At 41.6% G+C, this 25,339-nt stretch overlaps 1 protein-coding gene across 1 annotated transcript in view; it reads right to left on the reverse strand.

The window, feature by feature from the left end:
* SPATA16 (spermatogenesis associated 16) overlaps positions 1-25,339 on the reverse strand; it is a 2,543,770-nt gene that overhangs the window by 2,002,676 nt on the left and 515,755 nt on the right. The window contains exon 2 of the mRNA XM_044070135.1: positions 2,661-3,277. Within this exon, the coding sequence (XP_043926070.1) occupies positions 2,661-3,277 (617 nt within the window). The remainder of the gene's footprint in view (positions 1-2,660; positions 3,278-25,339) is intronic.

Here is a 25,339-nt window from a genome sequence, read left to right on the forward strand (position 1 = left end):
ATGATTGGTGTGGGAGGCAAAGAGGTCCACCTTCGGGGAACCCCATTTCTGGGTTACAAGGTTGAAGGTTCTGTGGTCTAGCTGCCACTCATGTGGGAATTTTGTAAACCACAGTTTTTTACTTCCTCTTTGATTCCTGGAATAGGATCTTTAATGAGTAGAAAAATGGATTCCTATGTCAGACAATATCTTACTGTCCTTTTCACTCCTTGTAAGTGTTTCTTTACTTTATATCCAAACAGGGTGGAACCCTTGAAGCTTTCCAAGAAGTCACATAGCTGCATCTAGGCATAGTGTTGCATGGTAACTGTACTGGTTGCCCTTGATATATCCTCAGCTGCATACAACAGCAGTCATATGGCCATGTTTGAAGTAGACTGTACGACAGACATTTGGGCATTCACTGCCTCATAGATGTCCGCAGGTAAGTTATCTGAAAGAGATTTGGAAAGCTCCTTGTTCAAGTCTCTTTGGAAGCATGTGAGATGTGATAGATAATTCAACTCTGCAAGTGTGAACATCACTGATGCATAGGTCTATTTCCCTAGTCTTTCTAATACCATTGACTCCCTGTTAGGGGGATGCAGAGAGGAACTTTCCTCAGACAATTCCTTCTTTATGGCTACTACTACCATCATGGCATCTGGGGGGGGGGGGGGGCTTTTGAGGACCTCAGAGCTGATCTGTTCAAAGTCAAAGCACCAAGTGGGAGGAACGGTTCCGAAAACTTCAGTCAACTCCACTGTCAGAGCTCCAACCCGACACTCAGTTCTGGGACTCTTCTTGACCAGAAGGTACCGCTATCAAGAAAATAAGGGAAGATATTGAAGCCAAAGTCTCCAGGTCTATCTGATCCGACACTGGTGCAGTGAAGGGGTTCGAACTCATAATCATCAGCTCCAGAAAGGAAGGCTGTGTCAGAAAAAGATTGGACAGTATCAAAGGGCCCGTTCCTGGCCCTCTCTTTGGAGATAGCACCAGGAGGACCCTCAACTGAATCTGCAACTTCAGGAGTTTCCTCATTATACAGTTACCATCCAACCTGGTTAGACTTCTGGTAAATCATGCAGACCTCAAAGAAGCTACAGATGCTGCTCTTGATGGCAGTTTTTGTTGAAGTACAGGTGAAGTACAGGTGAATGAAGTCCTTGGCTGACTGGCCACAGAGAAAAGGTAGGTTTCAGGGAAGGAGTTGAGATCCAAGTTGCAGGTGAAGCCAAATGCCTCGACAACTTAGGCGCCAAACCCAAAAGAGTGACTGGATCCAGAGGCCTTTTTCTCTATTATTCTACCGTCTCTCTTCTTGTCTCTTCTCATTTTGTTTATCTCTGTATTTCTCTTTAGATCTTTATCCCTCTTTCTCCCTGTATTTTTTTTCTCTCTCTCTCTTTCTCCCTCTTTCTATCCCTAGATGGAGAAGTATAAGGAACCTTTGTATCAAAGGACATTTTGGACCCTATCTGAGGGGGACGTAAGCCTTTGAGAATAAGTATCTCCCTTCTGCCTTAAAGTGCTCTGGTAAAACAGGATGCAAACAAGATCTGGGGTAAATCAGCCAGGAGGCGGGATTTGAAGGTAGGGGAGGAGTCAGAGCTCTCAGATCCAATATTCTGATATAAAGCATCAAGATCAGATCTGACCAGATCTGATAACCCCCATGTTAAATCAGACGAAAATAGACAGCATTGGAGCTATATATTTACCAGTACACATAGTAGTTTATACCAAGCATAATAAATACATTTACTATTGCAGTCAATGAAATTCCCTTATGTGTACACCACTAACAAACTACATATACAATGCAGTGTTACCACTTTCACCACTTTATGCAGTCAGTTAGTACAAATATTACAATATACACATATATTTTCTGAGTCTTTGGCATGTAAATATCCTGCAGGAACAAATCCACTGTAGCCAGGCGATTCTTCAATTCAAGCATTCCTACCACTTCAACTTTTGTATTCTCGAATGACAGACTACTATCAACCTATCAGAATTCACACTGATCATTAGCTCTCTTGTATGTATTCACATTGTGGCTGCATTTTCAGAGAACATACCGTATACATTTCTCTCTAAACAATATGACTGCATCTATACTTCTTCCCTCTCTGCTTTCCTAAATTGTATCTGTATTGTACATAACATTTTCTTGTAAAACTTACAATATTACAGTTCCAAAACATAATTCCAGTTGAACAAGCACACAATATTTCATAAGCCTGTTAAACTATGTTATGTCAGTTCCCTACTGTAAATCTCATACCTGGCACTTTTGCCTTACATGCTTCTATTTGCCCTAACATTTTCCATTCTCAGCTCCTTCATATTAGGTAGGCTTGCATATATTTCACAACTCATGCTTATGGAGTGTTTGTGTTAGACAAGCAACAGCCATGAATTCTTCCCTCAAACATTGGGCATACTCTGTCTAAGTCAAGCAAATACAGAATCAGGAATACAGTTCAACTAAAACAAGTAACAGTTCATCTTCCATGTTAATACAAAAAAATGACAGTATCAAGAAGCAGTCTATAAAACTGTCTAATAATCAAGTGTGAGATATTAATAAAATTATTACTTTACATAGATTATGACACATTAATGAATTGATATGCTATGGATACACATATTTTCTTTAATAACTTCAATACCTGAATAGCAGATTTAAGCTGTTCTACTGCTAGTGAATACTTTTTCTGTGTATAGAAGGAAGTGGCCTTACTTAAAGCCATTTCAAGCCACATATCAAGACGCTGCAGCGTTCCAGAATTAAAATTACTTGTGAAATGTAACTTCTGTAGATTCTGGTGCATTGACTGTGCACTAGTACTTGCTTTGGATTCAGCAAATTCATGTGAGATGTACTGTTCATTGGAATAAACCAACTTTGTTTCCACATCCTTTATGATTTTCATTGAGATCTGTGGTAGTGGTAGTGGTAGGATACATGGGGAATCATTATATGGTACTAATCTTGCATCTTCCTTTACAGCAGGACTACTTTCAGTTTGTATTAGCTGTGTTGATTCCATTTCATGCAAGGCACAATCTCCTTTTTGTGCAATGGTTCTTCCACTTTTAGGTGTTTGTTTATAGTTACCTAGTACCGCTTCATGGACTGTTTTAATCCTTTCTGTGGTTTCTGAGACGTTTGCTTTATTTTTCTCATTTTTGGTCTTTAAAGTATTGTTCAAATCTCCCTTAAGAGAACTGTTTCGTAACACAGTGACAATGTTAGTTGCTGATTCTTTTTTGCAGGATGAGTTATCTAAAAATGAAAATCAAGAGTAGCAAGAAATGGGGATAATATGTTGTTGGTTTCCAAGTTAAACAGCAAACAATTCATTTCAATCATTTTTGTGTAACTGTACTATAATATAAAAAATAGAAGTTATGTACTTACCATAACGTTCCATGTGAGTTGTTTATCTCGCCTTTATTCTCACTGATGGGTTCAGAGCCGATCCTCGGATCCGACACGGCCGATAGCAAGCTCAAGGTTTGGCAGTAGCTCGAGATCAGCCTCTTATCCCACAATGCACTGCTGGAATTACCTCAGATCTTGTTTGCTGCGAATAATAGTCTATACATATATATACATATATACAACATATACATACTCTCTCATATATATCTACTAAGAACACTTCCCAAAGGGAAAGAAAAAATACTGAATAACCAGGATGGCACTAGCCTCTAAGTCAACAGTCAGCCAGGAGGGGGAAGGAGGGAGGGACGTGAGAATAAAGGTGAGATAAACAACTGACATGGAACGTTATGGTAAGTACATAACTTCTATATGTGAAGTTGTGAAATCTCGCCGTTTATTCTCACTGATGGGTAACGTCCCTAGCACCCTCAACCCTGGGTGGCTCATGGGAGTATGTTCTTCAGTACCGTAGAATAAACAACACACATGGAACGTTATGGTAAGTACATAACTTCTATATGTGAAGTTGTTAAATCTCGCCGTTTATTCTCACTGATGGGTAGCATCCCTAGCACCCTCAACCCTGGGTGGCTCATGGGAGTATGTTCTTCAGTACCGTAGAACCAAAGGAAGCCCTGTCCCTAGAAGTCTTATCTACTTTGTAATGTGTGATAGAGGTATGAGGATTAGATCAAGTGGCTGCAGCGCAAATATCGTCAAGGGGCAATTTAGCTTGAAAAGCAAAAGAGGTAGAGACAGCTCTGGTAGAATGAGCTTTTGGTTTGTGCGTTAAAGGCATGTTCGCATTTTCGTAAACAAAGGATATACAATCGGATAACCATTTAGATAAGGTTGTTTTAGCCACTGGATTGCCTTTTCTTGCTTCTGAGAAGGATACAAAAAGTTGATCTGATTTCCTGATATCTTTAGTTCTGTCAAGATAAAATCTGAGCTGTCTGTGAACATCAAGTTTGTGCAGCATATATTCCAATTTGCTAGAGTGGTTGGGGAAGAAAACTGGTAGTTCAATGACCTGATTGATATTTGAATCAGAACAGACTTTAGGTAAAAATGAGGGGTTTGTTCTGAGAGATACTCTATCAGCATGGAAGATCATGTAGGGTGGTCTGATGGATAATGCTTGAAGTTCTGACACTCTGCGGGCAGATGTAATGGCCACAAGAAATATTGCTTTCCAAGATAAGAATTTTAAAGCACAAGAAGAAGCTGGTTCAAAGGGAGGAAGAATAAGTTAAGACAGCATAAGGTTTAAATTCCAGAGAGAAAAAGGAATTTTGATCGGAGATCTCATATGATGAACACCTTTAATGAACGTTTTGGATAATTTATGGCACATAATATTTGAGCCACCGAGACCAAGGTGAAAATCTGAGATAGCAGCTAACTGAACTCAAACTGTAGCAGCTGCTGCCCCTTCCTTAAAAATGTTTGTCAAAAATTCCAAAATCGAAGATAGCGGAGCTCGAAAAGGGTCAATGTTCTGCATGTTGGCCCAAAATGAGAACCTTTTCCATTTACTGCCATATAGTTTCCTAGTAGCTGGCTTGTGAGAAGACAAAAGAATCTGTCTTGTAGCTTCTGAAATTGAATGAAGCCTGGCAATTAGGGGAAGTGGATTAGCCAAGCAGTCAGTTTCAGGGACTGCAGAGAAGGATGAGGGTCCCCTGACGGGTGCGTCAGAAGGTCCGGAACTGGGCCCAGGATCCATGGATCCTCCAACAGATGATGGTGGAGAAACGGAAACCAAATCTGCCGAGGCCAGTAGGGGGCTATGAGTATAACCTTCCTTCCCAGCGATTTTGCTTTCTGTAAAAATCTGGGTATTAATGGGAAGGGTGGAAATGCATAAAGGAGACCCGGGGGCCAATCATGTAAAAGTGCATCTCTCGGGGGATGACCGGGAGGTGGTATCAGGGCAAAGTAGCTTCTGCATTTTGAATTGATGCAGCTGGCAAAAAGGTCGCAGCAAGGCTGGCAACATTTGCGGAAAATCAACTCCGCAACTTGTTGTTTGAGAGACCACTCATGAGGAAGTAATATTGCCCTTCTTAGCTTGTCCGCTATGACATTGGATTTCCCCGGGATGTGCATTGCTAACAGAAAACTCTGGGATGACACAGCCCATTGCCAAACCCTGAGGGCTTCTCGACAAAGGAGGTAAGACTTGGTTCCACCCTGCTTGTTCAAGTACCAGACTACTGACATGTTGTCGGTCTGAATTGTAATAGTCCCTAGAGGGAGAGAGTCCTGAAAGTACTGCAACGCCAGAAGTACCACTCTCAGCTCTAGAACATTGATGTGCAGATGTGATTCTTGATCTGTCCATGTGCCTTGGGCAGTCTTTCCCTGAAAATGCCCCCTCCCACCCTATCAGGGAAGCGTCCGTGGTCACACTGGCTACTGGAGGGGGGGACAAAGGGTCTTCCTATTGTGACATGAAGAGATGTCAACCACCACCGAAGGTCTCTCCTGCAAGAATCCGTGATAAGAATCATGTGGTGCACTAGTAGTTTCTGGTAAGACCACTGAGCGAAGAGGAGCCATTGAAGGATTCGCATATGCATCCTTGCGAGTGGTATAGCCAGGATTGCTGCCGCCATCAAACCTAATACTTTAAATACCTTCGCTGCTGTAGCTTTGTTCTTTGACACCAGTGAGCTGACATTTTGGCGGAGAAGAGAGACTTTTTTGACAGGGAGACGAAGAGTGGTGGTTGAGGTATCTAACTCTGCTCCTATAAAAACGGTATGCTGAGATGGCGATAAGGCAGACTTTTCAAAGTTGATTGTAATGCCTAATTGATGGCAGAGTATCAGAGTGTATTGTGCTGCCTGAGTCAATTGATGCCTGGTGGTAGCGGTGAGGAGCCAATCGTCTAAGTATGGAAACACCTGGAATCCTAGACGCCTCAGGTGAGCTGTGACCACTGCCATGCATTTGGTGAACACTCTGGCGGCAGAAGCGAGACTAAATGGCAGGGCTCGAAACTGGTAATGATTGGCTCCCAGCCGGAAGCGCAGATGATCTCTGGAGCATCTGTCCATCTTTATGTGATAGTACGCATCTTTGAGATCTATGGAGCACATCCAATCGCCTTTCCCTAAAAAGGGATGAATGGGAGGGGTAAAGAACGGTATGAAATAACCTCTGGAAATGATGCTTTGTACCCAAATATCCGATGTTATGTTTAGCCAGGCTTCTGGGTACAAAGACAAGCGACCCCCGACTGCCTCCAGAACCGAACAGTCGGGCCCCCTTTCAGGGGCGCTGGTAGGACTGACCGGAGAAATGACCCCTGTCACCCTGTTGCTGCAGACTCCCCCTGCCACGGGGGCGGCATCTTCCGTTACAACCCTCTCCTCTGCCTCTAGAGGGGGTATCACCACGTGTGTCCTGAAAGGCTGCCTGAGTTTTTTGGAACCACATTTTTCCCCCCTAGAGCCCTTAGGGTAGGGCCGAGTAGAAGTGGAAAAACGGATCCCAACGGCAGATAAGGTCTTGCCTTCCTGCTCACCCCTGGTTAAAGTTTCCTTTACTTTGGGCCCAAACAGTGATGAGCCATCGAATGGGGTATTAATGAAGGAAGACTTGAAGGATTCCGCAAAGGAACAGAGACGCATCCAGGCTTGCCTTCGAAGAGCAATGCCCGAACTAGCAGCTCTAATCGAACCATCAGCTGCATAGGATATGAGACGCATGAACGAGTTCACTACTGAGTTTAGGGTAGCGAGCTGGGCGTTGACTTTGTTGGCCCCTCATGCAGCTACTGAACCCTGGAGAGTATCTCCTAGCTCTTTCAGGGGATCTCTCTGCAATCTTGTAAAATGGGTCAAGTAGTTCAGTGATCGCAGAGAAAAGTCGCTGAACTAAACATGCACTTCCCATACCTATCCATAACCCTAGAATCTCTGTTAGGGGGATGGATAGAAGAGGATGTGTCAGATACTTCCTTTTTGGGGGCTGCAGCCACCACCATGGCATCAACAGGCACTCCTTTTGTCAAAAATGGCTTATCCACTGGGGCAGATATGAATTTATTGGGTCTACGAGGGACAGGTTCCATGGCCTCCAATGACTCCCACGCCTTACAAGAGATGAGTTCCATGAGCTTGTCGTAAGGCGGAAACACCCAAGAAGTGGAAGGTTGAGACCCAAAAGCCTTCAAGAGCACAGACTCATCCTCAGTAGGGGTCTTGGACTGCCAAGCGCCCCTCTGACTAAGGATCTCTAGTATCTCTGCAAAGGAGATATCCTCAGATGGGGATTGATGGGACTCTTCTGACTCATCTAAGTCCGTGTCAGATGTCAAAGACTCCTGTGGGGAGTCTAAGTGCCTCCTCTTGCACAGTCTCTTCCTGGGCACCTCCTCAGTGGGGGGATCTGGGGAGGTCTCAGAAGAGCAGGGGACGCCCTGTGGGGGTACTTGAGGCTCTGGGTCTCTATGCTTAGAGGGTTCGGTAGATGCAGAAGCAGACACAGGAGCTTGAGGGGAGAGGGAAAGCTGAACCGATGTTGACGTTGTATTTGGAGACAAAACTCTCCTCATAGCATCAAAGGCACCATGGGTCAGACGAGAAGGAGTGGATGGACCCGAGAGTACTGTCCGATCCTCCCGCACTGAAACCCTGGGCTCTGATCCTGAGGTAGGAGCCGAGCTCATCCGAGCCGAAGCCCTGAGAGGAAGTGTCGGCACCGACAAGTCGGTGTGACTATCCTCCCTGGACCCGACAGGAGAGCACTGGCTCCTAGAACCCTCGGTCAGCACCAAGGACATCCGAGTAGATGGAGCCGATAACCCCGGTGTGGGTATCGGCTCCAAGGGTTCGACCACCATCGGTTCAACTTCCTTCAGCTCCGAGAGTCCAGTACGGCTCAAAGGAGGAGTAGACAAGTCCGGTTCCATGGTCTTCGGTACCAACGAGCTGGTCGGGGCTGTCAACAATTTGGCAAGTCTTGGTGCCTGTAAAGCTTCTGCGCTAGCCGATTCATGCCCAAATTTGAAAGGCTGACTGAAGACTTAGCTGAATGCACGAAGGTGCTGATTGGAGCAGAGGTGAAGAAGGAACTTCAGAGACCAGCTCCAATACTGACAGCTGGCTCCGAATCATGGGTACACTCAGTTCTGATGACTGTGGAACCGATGACCCTCCTTCTGAAATTTTTGCCTTTTTGGAGACCTTATCTGATGACTTGGATTTTGAGGATTTGGAGGACGTATTAGCACCTTCATGGCTACTCAAAACTTCCGAAAAGGATTGCTGTAGCAATCCCCTCTCTATAAGTTTCCTCCTTCTCTCCAAGAGGACTCTTGAAGAAAAGGAGTGGCAAATGCTACAGGTGTCTTGGAGGTGTTTGGCCCCCAGACAGTAGACACATTGAATGCGTCCATCAGTGACGGACATTTTCTGCCCACAATCTGGGCATTTTCTGAATCCCGATTTGGGATGGGATTTCTCCCTATCATCTGACATACTGAACAGAAAAGTAGTAAATTAGATTCACAAACAACTAAGCCCAAACCGGGCACTATCTATAACAGTATTATCTCTCTCTCTCTCTCTCTATATATATATATATATATATATATATATATATATATATATATATATATACAAATAGAGAAACAAATATGGGGCTAAGAGGCCCACAGAAAAAGCCTAACTATTAAAGGGATTAATAGTAGAGGAAAAGGGGCTATAGGCCCACATAAACTAAGAAGCCAACAAGGCCCTAATTTTTAAACTATTTATACTATCTAAGAATTGAACTAGAGAGTAAATATAATAGTACTAACACACACTATATATATATATATATATAAAACAAAAAAGAAAACTTTTTAAAGAATTGCTGTTGATTTGTTTCTAAAATGGTCCGAGCTAGCTGGATCACCGAGATCTCTCTTGCCAAGGCAAACTACATCTGAGGTAATTCCAGCAGTGCATTGTGGGATAAGGGGCTGGTCTCAAGCTAGTGGCAAATCTTCAGCTTGCTATTGGCCATGTCGAAGCCGAGGATCGGCTCCAAACCCATCAGTGAGAATAAACGGCGAGATTTAACAACGTCACATTATTTCTTTCTTTGAGGCTCACAAATAAATCATATGATTTTCAAGAAAAATACTTGGTAGAGTAGAGCTAAATTATGCCACTGAAAGTCCAACTGTGTAGCACTCACTATAACAGCAAATTTTTAAGAGAGAGTTAGGGCAGTATTTATAATCATTAGGCTTGGGTGCAGTAGGAATTTGCATTGGCTATGCCTAAGCATAGCTAAGATGCAATTCAAACACACTATTTGCACTGAGGTGCAGATGTTTAAACCAGTCTGAGAAAGTGGTATGCAAATAAAGGTATAATAAGATGTAAATAAGGAATACATGACATACCTGTGACTACCTTATGTAAATTAGTTCTTCCTGCCTTTGTGTGATTCATAGTCTCTTTTTGATGTCCATTTGTGATATGCACATGAAACTTGTAAAAAAACAAAGTGGTGACTTTTTCATATACTTTGCAATCCACAAAGATGCTTGCTTCCATTGCCGCTAAGGTTCTTCATGTTTGAGGTGCTCATCTCAGCTGTGGCAAAACCAGTCGAGAAGAAGAAGAAAAAGATACAGGCAAAGGTTGACCCATCTGAATTTTGCTGATCATTAAATCTAGGACAGATTTAGAGTGGACAGGGACAATGTTGACTTTGTGCTAGCCATAGTCTAGTTCACGGGGGTAGTGTGGCTTTCCTGTACCTGTGGATAACAAGGTATGAACAGCCCTCACTGTACTTGCCATGAGAACCTTCCATAGACTAAATGAGGATGCACTGGGTATCTTATTGGCTTCTGCCTTAAGGATACTTCAGCAGCTCCTCAACATACTCGTCACATATGGATCATGTAAATCTATTTCCCAGTGTCACCTCAGGATTGATCCAGTCCTGTATATGCCATCTATGGGATGACATCCTTTCCTGAGGTTGCTTCATATGAACAGATTGTACCCATGTTGCAATTAGGGCCTCATTTGAACCACAAGAAGTAGTACTACATTAAGTAGGCCTGCATTTCCTTTAGCTCTACACAGTGTGTGATTCACAGAGGTGTATCACCAACATGCTAGCCCTATATCCTGACAGTGCCCATGATTCCCGTATTTGGCACACAAGCTCACTCTACCACTTAGCATTTTACTGCTCTTAAGCATAGGTATTTCAGTAGTTGCAGAGTGTTATAAGTAGTAAAGACTAATCACCCCACTCTTTGTTACATTATGTGTCCTCTCCCTCCTTAGTTTTGCAGGTGATGCCAGCTACTCTCTCAAACCTTGACTAATGACACCAGTCCAAAATCTCCACAGAGCTTCTTATGACAGCTTCAACATTGATCTGTCCCAGATAATGATAGTCACTGAGTGAGTGCTTGGCCTGTTCAAAGCACATTTCCATTGTCTTCTGGGGATGTCCTTCATTATGACCCTACTAGTGTATGCAGGATGTTTACCACCTGCTGCATTCTACACTAAATGATGAAGTGCCAGTCTGGTGTGCAACTGCCACAGCCAATCACTTATAGTGGCAGTGAAGCTCCCTCTGCCACTTCCCACACCAATGACAATAGTGATGGTGACAGCCAACGTCAGTAACACAGCATCATGGAAACAGTAATACGAAACAACACTCTTAACATTATAAGAAAAAGCAGAGGAATATTTCTTTTTCATTTTCTCTCATGACCAAATCCACTTTAACTACTACATATTTTAATCCATCCCTTTCAATTCAATCCCTTTTGCTAAAAGGGAACTATAATTTCAGAACTTCAGGCTGTCAGTTTGAAAGAACACTTAGCTAGCAATCTTAGCACTCTGACCCTGTGACCTTTTCATTACAATTTGTAACAGGTTAAGCTTACGTTATCTTGAGATTTTCTGATTATTACAAAGAAGTCACATTGTTTTAATTGGATATTCATAACATTCCTAAGAAATTGTTATTTATTTTTTGCATTTGATGTTCTTGATCTAATAGCCCTTGGTCTTGTAGTATCATAAATGAAGGCATTATGGTCTTTCGGCTATCTGAAGTAGACATACAAACAAATAATATGGCTAAAGTTGTCATAAAGAATTCAGTCTGAGACTACAAAACTGTAAGTAATAATTAACATATAATACAATCTTTGGTAAACTAACTGCAATTAATTTAAGCAATACTAGAACATTTCCACTCCAATAGTAACCTCTGCAGCAAGCTTGTGCATGGTATATGGCTGCGAAGGCAAAGAGACAGAATTTAGTCCACAACTATGGACCATGACATTCACTTATTGACAGTGATAGAAATCATTTGTACAGACAGTATTATTTGTGGGCTGTGCTGTGTGGTAGATGGTCAACCTACACTGTGCAAGAGACATTTTCGATTTTCAAAAAAAGAAATTCTGTCTTTCATAAGTTTTCCATCAATCAGAGGCATAGCTACAGTTGAGAGAGGGTGCAAAGGGTTGGGAGGCACAACTGGCCATCCTTCATCATGATCTCTCTTTAGTGTAATATTGCATTGGCGGTGAAACCTGAGCACTGCAGCAGTCTGTGTATGGTGTAAACTGACAACTGCAGCAACTGTTTGCTACACTTGCAAAAGGCAGTTTGCTATAGTTTGATATAAAAGTGTTTTTTTTTTTTAAATAAGACGTGAGAGTTAAAGCGCTCCACGCAGGCAAAGTATAAATTGTAGTAACTGTTTGCTATATGTGTAGCAAGCAGTGTGCTACAGTTTAAAAGCATTTTTTTTTATAGATAGCTATATATTATGTGTGGAGCCAGAGGGGAAAGAGGATCAAGGCAAGGAATGGAAACGGGACCCAAATGGCTGGGGCAGGAAGAGGTGGGGTGTGTCATACAATTGATCACCTAGTTAGTGTGGAAACAGAAGGAATAGCATTTTTTTCTTTGGAAGAGCCGGTGGTGGGATGTGGATGTAACAGTCATAAGCCGATCTCTAAAATGTAGAGATCGCGTTAATACAAAGAAATGCCTTTTTTTCCTCAAGGTGGGGGCATGAATCTGACTGCCTTAAGCTGATCTCGGAGATCATTTTAATACAGTGAAGTGCCTTTCTTTGTTTTGCTCTCACTTGAAGAGCTGAGGGGATGGGGCAATGGTTTGTGGTACTGGCACAGGGGGCGATGGTAGAGCCAGCTGCGCTTCTGCCATCAATCATTATTTATACAATATTAAAAGTTAAGTGGCGCAAGTGCCAGTTATGCTAGCAGGGTCTGACGTGTGTGTGTAAAAGCCAGTCTTACAAAACATGTTTATGGTTATACTGTTATTTTTCACAGCAGAGTATTGAACAGACTATGATAATTGTTACTGAGCTCAGATTACTTACACTGAAAAAAAATGTTTTTTCACCACTTTTATTTATTTTTGTTTCCTGTGCTTTTCTCTCTTTACAGTTTTTCAGATACCACTAAGAATTGCTACACTCGCCATGTGTGGAAACTGACAGCTGGTGAGTATTGTTTTCCCCTTACTGATTTTCAAACTGTAAGTTAGGAAAGTGTCACACAGTGACAGTCACCCAGTGACTATCCCACAGATCAAGAGCAGTGCTGGTATGTGAGCTTAATGCTAAATTGTTCCGATGATTGGCTGTGCTGGATGAAAGGGAACCTCTTGACATTGACCTAACCATGGTGCAGGACCTTGAACTTGAACCATGTGTTGTGGAAGAAAAATAAACAGAATCATTATAGCATTGGCCTTGGTTTACACCATTCCCATGTACTGGTGAAACTCCTCATATATTCCCTGTAATACTCTAATCATCTCTACCTGACCCTCAGTGGCAGTAACCTGGGCTAGAACTATGTCACAGCACAACTAGTGCTGGGCAGCCAAAACCTTGTGTGTCTCTGGGGCTAACTGTGAAATATGTTTTTGTCTGACACCTATGATACTGCTGTCTTTGAAAGGATAGTCTCTTGATCAAGGGGTTGAATCTGTGCAGAACAAGCAGATGTTAAGATGTGTGGTGCTCTTCCCCTCCTCATAATGACAGTTCTTCATTTTGCTGAGTATGTGAGTCTGTCATTGACTAAGGAGTTATTCACCTGCTGTGGTGAGGTGGCCATGCAAGTACACTTTACAAATGTGTGCCACTGTCTTCAGGATGTGTCATGAGTATAAGAGTTATGGAGGCATCACTGACAGTCTTTCTGCTGTCAACATTGGCCTGCTGTGCTAAGGCACATGATGAAGTTGTTTCTGCTGCTGACCTTTGCAGAAACATGTGAAGATGTGATTAATCTGACATGTGGCAGGAGGAAAGTAGCCTTAGTTATACAGGTGCTGGAGTTGGAAGGGAAAACGGGAGTCCTGGATTCAGGTAAAACTGCTCTTAGCATCAAATTAGTTCCCTTTTAATAAATCCCAAAACAGGAATCTGAAATACAAACGGAATATTGATGTTAGGACCATACTGATTTTAGGTACCATTGAATTTTTCTCATATGGAATCTGGCTAAAAGAATCATTAGAATTATGGAAGCCAAGAAACCTAGTATTCTGAGAAATTCCCTTGATGACACCTTGGTCTGAGTGAAAAAAATTTCAGAAACAGATCTAAAAATAGATCCAAGATCCAATATTTCCTGTGGAAGAAAAGCTCTTTGAACTGAGGACTCTAGGAAACATCACAGGAAACAGTCCTGTGGCAAGAAGTCAAACAAGACTTTTAGATGTTCTCCTGAAACCTCAGTATGAGAAAATCACCTCTCACTCAAGTGACAAAGCTGTAGGAACAAATTTAATACCACAGTTTAGTAGTTCTTTTTCTGCTGTTGTTAATTAACAGCCAGATAAATTTACCACATATTCAACAATATCAGCAGAAACAGTAACAACATTCTCAGTACCACTTGTCCCATTTGTTGTATTTGGCATTAACCTCCCTCCTCTGTTTGTTGTATTTGGCATTAACCTCCCTCCTCTGTCCATTGTAAAAGTAATTTATTTGCCGTTTTCTGTGGTTGTTAGTTTTCCCCTCACCTGAGCGAAAAGTCCGTTGTAATTGTTCTGGGTTCTGGGCTGCTGGAAGATTAGGGAAATCGTCTTCTTCTTCAGCATCTCTTGATGTCAAATTACCTTCCGATGATGTAAAAGATAAACCCTGTGCGAGACTTTCTTCCTGTTGCTTTTGAAAGCTTACCCGACGTCTAGCTACTTTCCGATTGATCCCCTTGTCGGAAGCACGTCTAGCTTCATAATCCTTAAGGTCTCTCCGTATCTTACCCTTTTTTCTCTGTACCAAGCTCTCTTCAAAGCTACAAAATTGACCCTTAATATCAGTGAAACATTGTCCAAACAGTTAAGTCCCGAGGAGGCAGCAATATTCGCACTTAGTACAGAAATCTGTTCTTTAAGACATTTCTGTTTCAATAAATCTCTCACTATGAGAATGGACACCCATTCCATAGAGCATTTGTGGGCAGCAGCAACCCATCTAGTCTTAAACTGCACATCTTCGTCACTTGACAAGTTGAAAGATGTAGTGGGGTCCTTCATTGCCTGTAGACCCCTAGGAGAAATATCGAGCTCAACATAACATTTTAAGCTCTGGATGTTAAGAAGGACAGAAGTCTCTTTAAAAATCAATTTCTCCAACTCAACCAGTGAGCCCTGAATTTCCAAAGACATGTGAGCCATAGCATGCATACCTTCAGACATAAAGGGATTACCTCCTCATTGTATATGTTCATGTTCCATTTTTTCCAACAGTTTTTTATATCCCTGTGAGCCTTGTATAGTCACATTCTCACCATTAGTACCGCGTTCATGAGTATTCTCAACAAAACTGTCCATTTCCCTCAAGAAGAATTTAGGGAAATTTGCATTGGGATCACTGGCCATATTATAGCAAACCACAGTTAGAGGCAAAGAATTGTATACAACCACAAAATAGGCCAGTGAATACGAATAAATTCCACAGGACACCAAACTGGATCAAGAGCTTATTTAAAAAAACACACAAACCTCTTAGCGCTTTGGCATACAGCCTTTACAGAGTGAAACTTAAAATATTCACACAAGCAACCTTATATACAAACTAAGCAATTATCAAACTTTATTAATAATTGGATAATTACACACACACAAAATTAAATAAAAACTTTACAGTTACAATCTGAGTTTAAACCTCTGGGAACCGGAGTGTTATATTTAAGAATGAAAACAGTTTCTTTGTATAACAATTTTTTATTCACACTTTGATTATTATATAAATCACCTTTAACTTGATCTACAACAGTGGCTTTTAAGCCACTTTCATCCCCTTGATGAAATTCTACAAAATGGCAAGAATCAGACTCTCCAGTCTCCCTTTCCTGATATCTCTAAGATGTTCTTGTACGCAAGATTTAAATGCTCGCTTACTTTCCCCAGTATAGAACTTCCCACATGGGCATTTTACAGCATAAACAATTCCTACTGAGTTACAACTCTACATCTGTTTAACTTCATATTTTTTTACCATTAATACATGGAAAATAAGAAGTCACATATTTAGAACTGCAACATTTACCACATGGCTTTGTACCTTTCTCTAAAGGGAATAAATTCCTAATGTCCCCACTGATAGTCACTTCTGGACAAACAAACTTCCCATGTATAATCGTGTCACCAATACTTCTTTCTCTTTTAAAAGAAATATTTATCAATACAGGAAGTAAATTCTGAATACCTATATTTCTAATTAAATAATTCCAATAATATTTTATAATTTTTACTACTGTGTCACTAAATAAACTATATGTAGTGACAAAATACATAGTTGCAGCTTCACTGTTTCCATAGATTTTTCTTAATCGGTTAGTATTACCTATACTACATTTTGTCTTTGATTTATCTCACTTCATAACTTCCAATATATTTTTTACAAGTATATGTAAATCATAACCCCTTCTCAGAAACATATTCTTAGTTTTTTCTACTTCTTGAATAAATTCTGATTCTACATTACATAACCTTCTCATTCTAAGAAATTTTCCATATGGTAAAGCTGTAATAGTGTGACTAGGATGACACCTACGTCCATCCAGATACTAATTACCATCTATAAATTTCCTATGTACTCTAGTATGTATAGGATATCCTTCTAAACCTTCTAGCATAACATCTAAGAATGTAACCTTATGTCCTACTTTTAAATCACTAAAACGTAAATTATATTTATTTTGCTGTAAATAATCAAAAAAATTACCCCACATAATCAAACCCCCCTTGACACAAAAATATTAAATCATCAATAAATCGAAAATAACCAACTACATATTTTCCAAAAAAAATCTGAAACATAAATATGTTGAAGCTCAAAATACCCAAAGCCTGGTTAGCATACATGGGGGCAAAAGGAGCCCCCATTGCCGTACCTTACAATTGTTGGTATAACTTACCATTAAATTCAAAATAATTATTAGTAAGACAAAAATAAATCAAATCCATAACATATACTGAAGCTGGACTATCACCTATAAAATATGTAAGAACTTCTAACCCAAATTTATGTTCTGTATTCATATACAGACTGACTACATCTACCATAAGCCAATACATCTCTTTTTCCCATACTATAATCGAAATTCTATTCAAAAAAATGAAAAGCATCCTTAACATAAGACTGTAGTTTACTCATATAAGGAACCAAATAACTATGTAAAAAAACACCCATATTGTGGGTAAAGTAATTACATGCTGATATTATAGGTCACCCTGGGGGATTTTCCAAACTTTTATGAATTTTGGGGAGACAATAATAGTAAGCCATATCACACAAACTGATATAGCATTTTTTTATCCCTATCTTCATTAGAAATATAGCCTAATCTGACACCTTTTTGTATTAATTCATCAAACTCCTTTATAGCACACTATTTATCAATACATGCATGCATATAGACTTGCAAATCATCTAGATGTTGATGACACATTTTTAAGTATAGATTAATATTCATTATAATAAGTTTATTACCTTTATCCGAAGGTTTGAAGACTAGGTCATCTCTATTACTTAATGACTTCAATGCTTGCCATTCATTCTTTGTCAAATTGTAATCTATAAATTGTGTATTCTTAAAAAATTGAATATATTCTTTCTCAATACTATAATTCAACATGGATGCAAAATGCTGTACGATTTCATTATCAAAAGGCGGAATAAAAGCACTTGTACAATTTATGCAAACAGTATTAAACAAGCAATAAGCATTGGTGGTAAAATCAGACTCACACGAGTAAAAACTCTCATTACTTAAATTTTCTTCTGTTTCCCCACTTCCAAAATCATTGGTAAAAGCATTATTAGAAAAATGTAGCTTCAAATGAATTTTTCTAAGCAATCTAAACACATCTCCTTTTAACGAACAGAGGCGGGGCAAAACTGTAGGAACAAATTTAATACCACAGTTAATACTTCTTTTTCTGCTATTGGTAATTCACAGCTACATAAATTTACCACATATTCAACAATATCAGCAGAAACAGTAAGAATATTCTCAGTACCACTTTCCCCGTTTGTTGTATTTGGCATTAACCTCCCCCCCCCTCTGTCCATTGATAACGTCATTTATTTGCCGTTTTCTATGGTTGTTAGTTTTCTCCTCACCTGAGCGAAAAGTCCGTTGTAATTGTTCTGGGTTCTGGGCTGCTGGAAGGTTAAGGAAATCTTCTTCTTCTTCTTCCCAAGTATATTTAAATCATAACCTCTTCTCAGAAACATATTCTTAGTTTTTTCTACTTCTTGAATAAATTCTGATTCTGCATTACATAACTTTCTTATTCTAAGAAATTCTCCATATGGTAAAGCTGCAACAGTGTGACTAGGATGGCAACCATGTCCATGTGTGAATATTTGAAGTTTTACTCTGCAAAGACTGTATGCCGAGGCGCTTAGAGGTTTGTGTGTTTTATTAAATAAGCTCTTGATCCAGTTTGGTGTCCTGTGGAATTTATTCATCTTCACTGGCCTATTTTGTGATTGTATACAATGCTAAGAATAAGTGTCGTCTAAATACACATAATACCAGATGTCGAGCAAGAACAGGATTTACTAAGGAAATCAAATGGTGGTAAAGATCGGAGGTTATAAAATAAGCACTTATAAGACTGAGAAATTTTATATAATCTATCTGCTTTCCTAGGGGCAGTGGGCTGGCTACTGGGCAAGTTACAGGATGTGTTAAAAACATCTTCCAAAGCTGGAAGAACAGGAAGAACTGAAGTAGGTTCAGGAAATTCCAGTTGTAATAAATCATAATATTTCTTTGTAGTCAGTGGAAAATCATCATATTCCCACTGAAACAATGGATTCATTCTGGATATGGTTTCAGAAAAAGAAATCCTTCTAAGGGACTATCAGAAAAAAAAAAAAAAAAAAAAACTGTCATCAGAGTCAAAACCTGAAACCTGAGGAAAGAAAGAAATAAGTTATGTTCTTACCATAACGTTCCATGTGTGTTGTCCATCTTGTCCTTTATTCTCACTTGTGGGTCGGATCCGATGTGTCGGATCCATCTCGGACAATATTCCAGCTCGAGGCCTTCAGCAAAGCTCGTGGGATACATTTTTTAGGTTCATAGGTAGGTACTAGGCTACTGGCCCTAGGGGCTATATAAGCCTAGCCAAAAAAGTACCCTGGCTTTCACCACCCAAGAGAATTATTTTCCTGTGCCCCTGTCGAGCAGAGCCACAGAAGTGATCTCCGGGGTGACTTTCCTATCTCCCATCCAATCATCAAGATTTTTCTTGAAGAGTGCTAATGAGGAGCTTTGTTTGATATGGATAGGTAGTTTGTTCCAGAGTATGGGAAGTCTCTGGGACAGGAATCTATCCCTCCAGCATGTTCTGTTTATTGTGGTGACAAGGTTTAGGTCCCTAGAGCATGTAGCTCAGAGGGATTGGGATTTCTTTAAGTGGAGCATGTCCAACAGCTCTGGGTTTGACATAGCTTTGTATGTTAGGCAGAGATCGCCTCTGAGTAGGCGATATGCGACGGAGTAAAGCTGGAATTTTTTAAGACGGTCTGAGTAGCATCTGTTTGAGGCCGATAATCCACTTTGTGAGGTATTTCTGCGGCCTTTCTAGTTGTTGTAGATATCTTGTGAGGTACATACCAAAATGGGCATTGTACTCTATAATGGGTCTAATGAGTGACGAGTAGAGGGGAACAATGACCTATTTTTTCCTGGATGAGAAAGCTTTTGTGATGAGGTGTGCCACGTAAAAGGATTTCCTGACTACTGTGGTGATGTAATTCTCAAAGGAGAGACTACTGTCCACCTGCATCCCAAGGTCTCTTATCACACTTTCGGTGTTAAGTAGACTACCGTCTATGTGGTAGTTCATGGGTAGAGAGTTTTTACCAAAAGGGATGACAATGCACTTTTTGGCATTGAGCTTGAGGCCATGGCTTTAACACCAGGCATCTGTCTCAGTGAGGCACTTGTAGGATGTCCACATCATCAGGAGTTTCGATTATGACTCCTAGTTTGCAGTCATCTGCGAACTTCATTAGCCAAAGACCTTCTGTGTTAGCCTGTACTTCTGAGAAGTAGATACCAAACAGGAGAGGACCCAGGACTGAACCCTGTGGTACTCCACTTGTCACTGGTCTGAAGTCAGATTTGGAGTCTGCTTCTTTCACAGTGTGGGTTCTGTCAGTGAGCCAGTTGGCAACCCATCTTGTGACATAGGGATGTATACCTAGTTTAGTGAGTTTATCTATAATTCCAGAGTGGGGGATGGTGTTGAAAGCCTTGGCGAGATCTAGATAGGCTGTGTGAACCACCTTACCCTCATTTACGGCTATGTTGACTGCTTCAAAGAAGTCTATCAGGTTTAGGAGAAATGATCTGCCTTTTACAAACCCAAACTGGGTGGGGTCCAGAGTTTGGAGATTACCAATGTCATTGTTTATAAGTTCCATGATGATACATTCCATAGCCTTGCAGACCAGGCTCGTCAGGCTAATGGGGCGGTAGTTCCCTGGGTCCGTGGTGGCTCCCCCTTTGTGGAGTGGGATAACCATTGCTGTGCACCATTCAGTGGGCACTGAGGTGAGACTATGACTGAACATGGTACTTAGGTGGGGTGCCAGTACGTTCTGTAGTTCATGTAGAACACAGCCTGGGATGTTGTCAGGTCCCATGGATGCTGTGTTCTTGGCTTTAGAGACTGTGGTTTTTACCTATGCTGCCATGATTACAGGAACTTTGCATTCTTCCTGTATAGAGATGGGCCCTTTAGGGGGTGAGAGGGGGGTAAAGTTAGCACTGAACCTATCTGCCAGGATGTTGGCATTATTAGTTGATTCTGTATATTTAGTGCCATTGTGCTGTAACTCAGAGCAGATCGGAGTGTTGCCATTAAGATTCTTTTTTTTTTTCAAAAATGTTTTTTATTTTTTTTTTATAACAAGACTAATAACAGTAATAACATAGTTACACTCAAAACTGAAACAACGTTAAATAAAATGAGTGAATTTGAAATTTCACAATTATCATTCCATAAGGCCTTACAGAAACATTCAAATTCCTTCCAAAATTGGGATAACATATTACATGCAACAATCATATGAAACCAGTCAGCTTCTGTAGCTTTATACCTCCAACATTTCATATTAAGAAGTTATGCACTCACCATAACGTTCCATCTGAGTAGGTGACTTCATTTGTCTGCAACCTGTGGGTCTTGGATCCGACATCGGATCCGAACCGGCAATTATTTATACAGCTATGGATCCGAGCTCCTAGCGCCTCCCCTCACCCATAATCCCCTGCCAACCCCAATTGACCTCAGATCAAGTTTGCCCTCCTATATACCTGAAAAGGTATCCCAAAAAGGAAAAGGCAGGAATAATAACATGATCTAATTCTTCTGAAGGCCAGGGGGAAGGAGGGGGGGATGGTTGCAGACAAATGAAGTCACCTACTCAGATGGAACGTTATGGTGAGTACATAACTTCTTAATCTGAAGTAGGGACTTCATTTGTCAGCAACCTGTGGGACAGAGTCCCCAGCTACTTGAATCTTGGGCGGCCATCATGGAAGGATGTTCCGGAGCACTGCGGAGCCAAAAGATGCTCTACTTCTGGAGGTGACGTCCAGCTTGTAGTGGTGAATAAAGGTATGACTTGAGGCCCAAGTGGCTGCCGAGCAAATATCACCCAAAGGGACTCTAGATCTGAATGCAGTAGAAGTAGATATGGAACGAGTGGAGTGAGCACGGATCCTTCGAGGTGCGGCCTCCCAGAAGCCTCATAAGCTAGACGGATACATTGGGAAATCCAGTGTGATAAGATGACCTTCAAAACAGCTTTACCTAAATTGAATTTAGAAAAGGAGACGAACAGCTGATCAGATTGTCTGTGACCATCAGTCCTATGAATATAGAAACGCAGCTGCCTGTGTACATCTAACGAGTGCAGCTTGTATTCTCCTTTATTCTGGTAATTAGGGAAGAAAACAGGAAGATTGATGGACTGATTGATATTGGTTTCTGAGGCCACCTTAGGTAGGAAAGATGGATTGGTCCTGAGGTACACTCTATCCTGATGAAAAACCAAATAAGGGGGTTTTACGGAAAGAGCTTGAAGTTCTGAAACTCTTTTCGCAGAGGTGATGGCTACTAGGAATGCTGTTTTCCAAGACAGGTATTTAAGATCAGCAGAGGCAGCTGATTCAAAGGGGGAAGCAGTCAAGGCCTGAAGAACTAGCGATAGATCCCAAGGGGGTATGGTTTCTCTGATCGGGGGACTAAGCAAAAATGTACCCTTGAGGAAGGTTTTACATAGTTTAGCTGACATCAAGGGACCAGTCTCGTGTCATACATGGTAATGGGAGATGGCTGCCAATTGTACCTTGACTGTTGAACAGCTAGCCCCTTGCTGAAAAAGCCCTGTAAGGAAGTCCAAAACTGCCGTTAGCGGAGCAGTGAAGGGGTCCATATTATGATGCTCCGCTCAAACGGAAAAGCGCTTCCATTTACTGCGGTAAACCTTCCTGGTGGAAGGTTTATGCACTGCCACCAAGATGGCTTTGACTGGAGAGGAGATACTGGGAGTCCTAATTAAGAGAGGAACTGGAGCAGCCAAGCTGTTAGCTTCAGGTTGTCCAAATTCGGGGTCGGTAAGCCTGATAGGTGGGAGATCAGATCCGGACTGGGATCCAGAATCCAGGGAGGATTCACCAAGTGAGACCACAGGTAAGGGAACCAAGTTTGTCGAGGCCAGAATGGGGCAATGAGGATCATCCTGCTCCCCAACCGAGAGGCTTTCTGTAACATCTTTAGCATCAGGGGTAGAGGAGGATAGGCATAAAGTAGACCGGGTGGCCAAGCATGCACTAGAGCACCTCTCGGGGCTTCCCCTGTTGGGGGAATCAGGGCAAAGAAGTTGTCGCATTTGGTATTTGAGGGAGAGGCAAAAAGATTGCAGCAGGGTTGCCCCCATTTTGCAAAAATCTGCTTCGCTACACGGGAGTTGAGAGACCACTCGTAAGGGGAAAGACTAGTGCGGCTGAGTTTGTCCGCCAGAATGTTGGACCATCCCAGAGTGTGCGTTGCGATTAGAAAGCGGTTGGTGGAGATCGCCCATTCCCACACTCTCATGGCCTCTCAGCAGAGAGGATAAGACCTGGTTCCCCCCTGTTTGTTGATAAACCAGACAACTGACATGTTGTCCGTCTGTATCGCAATGGTTCCGACGGGAAGAAGGTTGTGAAGTGCTTGCAACGCTAACAGCACCACCCTCATCTCCAGAACATTGATATGCAGGGAGGTTTCTGAGTCGTTCCATGTGCCTTGGACTGTTCTGCCTGAGCAATACCCCCCCACCCGAGGCGAGAAGCGTCCGTGGTCACTGTGACTAGGGGAGGTGGAGCGCAGAAGGGCCGACCTGTATGGAGGTCTGGGGAATGCAGCCACCATAACAGGGCCCTCCTGCAAGTTTTGCTGATAAAGACAGGGTGGTGGAGAGGGAGAAGCTGGAAGGACCACTGCACTTGAAGGGTCCACTGTAATACCCTCATGTTTAGGTGAGCGCACAGGAGGAGAATAATTGCCGCTGCCATAGAGCCCAGTGCCCTCAGGACCAATTCCGCGGGCAGAGCTTCTGATTGGAGGATGGCCCGCACATGAAGACTGAGGTTCTGTAGTTGTTCCGAAGTGAGGTAGGCTCATAGACTCCTCGTATCTAACCTGGCCGCTATGAAGTCTATCACTTGTGTTGGAGCAAGGGAGGACTTGTCCATATTGATTGTGACGCCTAACTGGGGGGGCTAGGCGAAGAAAAAAATCTCTGGCTGAGCAGAGTAGATGCCCTGATGGGGCGGTCAGGAGCCAGTCGTCCAGGTACGGGAAGACCTGCATTCCCTGGAGTCTCAGGTGGGCCGCTTCCACGATAAGCAAAAAGTCAAGCCAACTGAATCGGACATGCCAGCCTATCGGAAGCGGAGACGTGATGATGTCAACGAACGTGGTCAACCACATGGGAGCAACAACTGTCATGAAATTGAGGAGGACCCTTTGGGAGAGGGCCTAAGGCGTTCGGAACGCCTGCGGAACCAGGAAGTCAACCACGAGGAGCAACAAGCGATTTGGATGGGGGCGAGAGCCAAAAACAAGACGACCACTGGCCAACACAAGGGATGGTCCAAAACTTCGCACAGGCATTAAGCATGCCCTCGCGGGACGTTGATGCCAGCATTGACGGGATAAATTTGGAAACTGCATTCACGGAACCAAATGTACTAGATTCACTTGACATTTTTGGCGACCATGGTATTGTATGCCTGTACAATCAATCAGACATGGGAATGTATATACCTTTGGAGGAAGTTGATGCTAACACTGACGGAACTTTTTTTGCAACTGCAAGTATGGAACTAAAAACAGATGAACTATCAAACTCCTTTGGTGAGCATGATAATGTACTGTTTAACTATGAAGCAAATTCAGTAACTAGAGCACATTGTAATGGTATAAACGATAGTATGACTATTTTGATGGACAATCATAATGGGCATGATGTAAATGATATAACACATAGGCAAGTACTGATTAGTGAAAATCAATGTGATATTGTAGTCAAAGATGGGAATTGTTCAAAATTTAACAATAATGTAATTAGCGTAGTTAACGATGTTTTTAGTGACACACAATTTTGTAAGAAAAGTATGAATGACATCACAGATAGTTACAATACATGTGATTCTGACTTAATGAACTTAAGCATACATACGATATGTGATGATTTTAATGCTCAGGAGAGAACTGTAAATTGTGACAATCCAGGGACTGAAGGGCAAACAAATTTAGATACTTTAAATTTAGTTGCTGTTATCGAAAAAAGACAAGTCGGGAACGCCGACCATTTTTATACAACCCCAGTAGTTGAACAGTTAAGCATAGAAGAGAATGTACTGGAAGATTGTACAAGTCGAGATTTTGATATAGTGAGTATTGTAAATTTTTATGAAGAGTTATGTCAGGAGAACACTATTTCTGTTATTTCACTGCAGTGTGAAGGAGTTTTAAGTAAGCCTAAAGTAATATCAAATACTAGCAAAGATTTTAAGGTGTATAATTATTCAAATATAAACATTGGTACAAAACATGCTGACTTTTTGTCCAAAGGATTTAATTTTGTACCAAGTAGGAGGGGGAATATTGTTGACTCATTAATTGATCTAAAACTTTTTATTCGTAAAATGAATTTAAAGATTAACATGGAAACGGACCTGAGTAGTACCAGGCACGGAAGTGATGGAAGAATTTTAAAAAAATCTAGTGTATTTAATCCTGGTTTGCATCAGGTAGTTTCAACCTT

Source organism: Protopterus annectens, chromosome 4.part1 (genome assembly GCF_019279795.1).
Source record: "Protopterus annectens isolate FY-2018-M chromosome 4.part1, PAN1.0, whole genome shotgun sequence".
In the NCBI taxonomy this organism is placed as follows: domain Eukaryota; kingdom Metazoa; phylum Chordata; order Ceratodontiformes; family Protopteridae; genus Protopterus; species Protopterus annectens.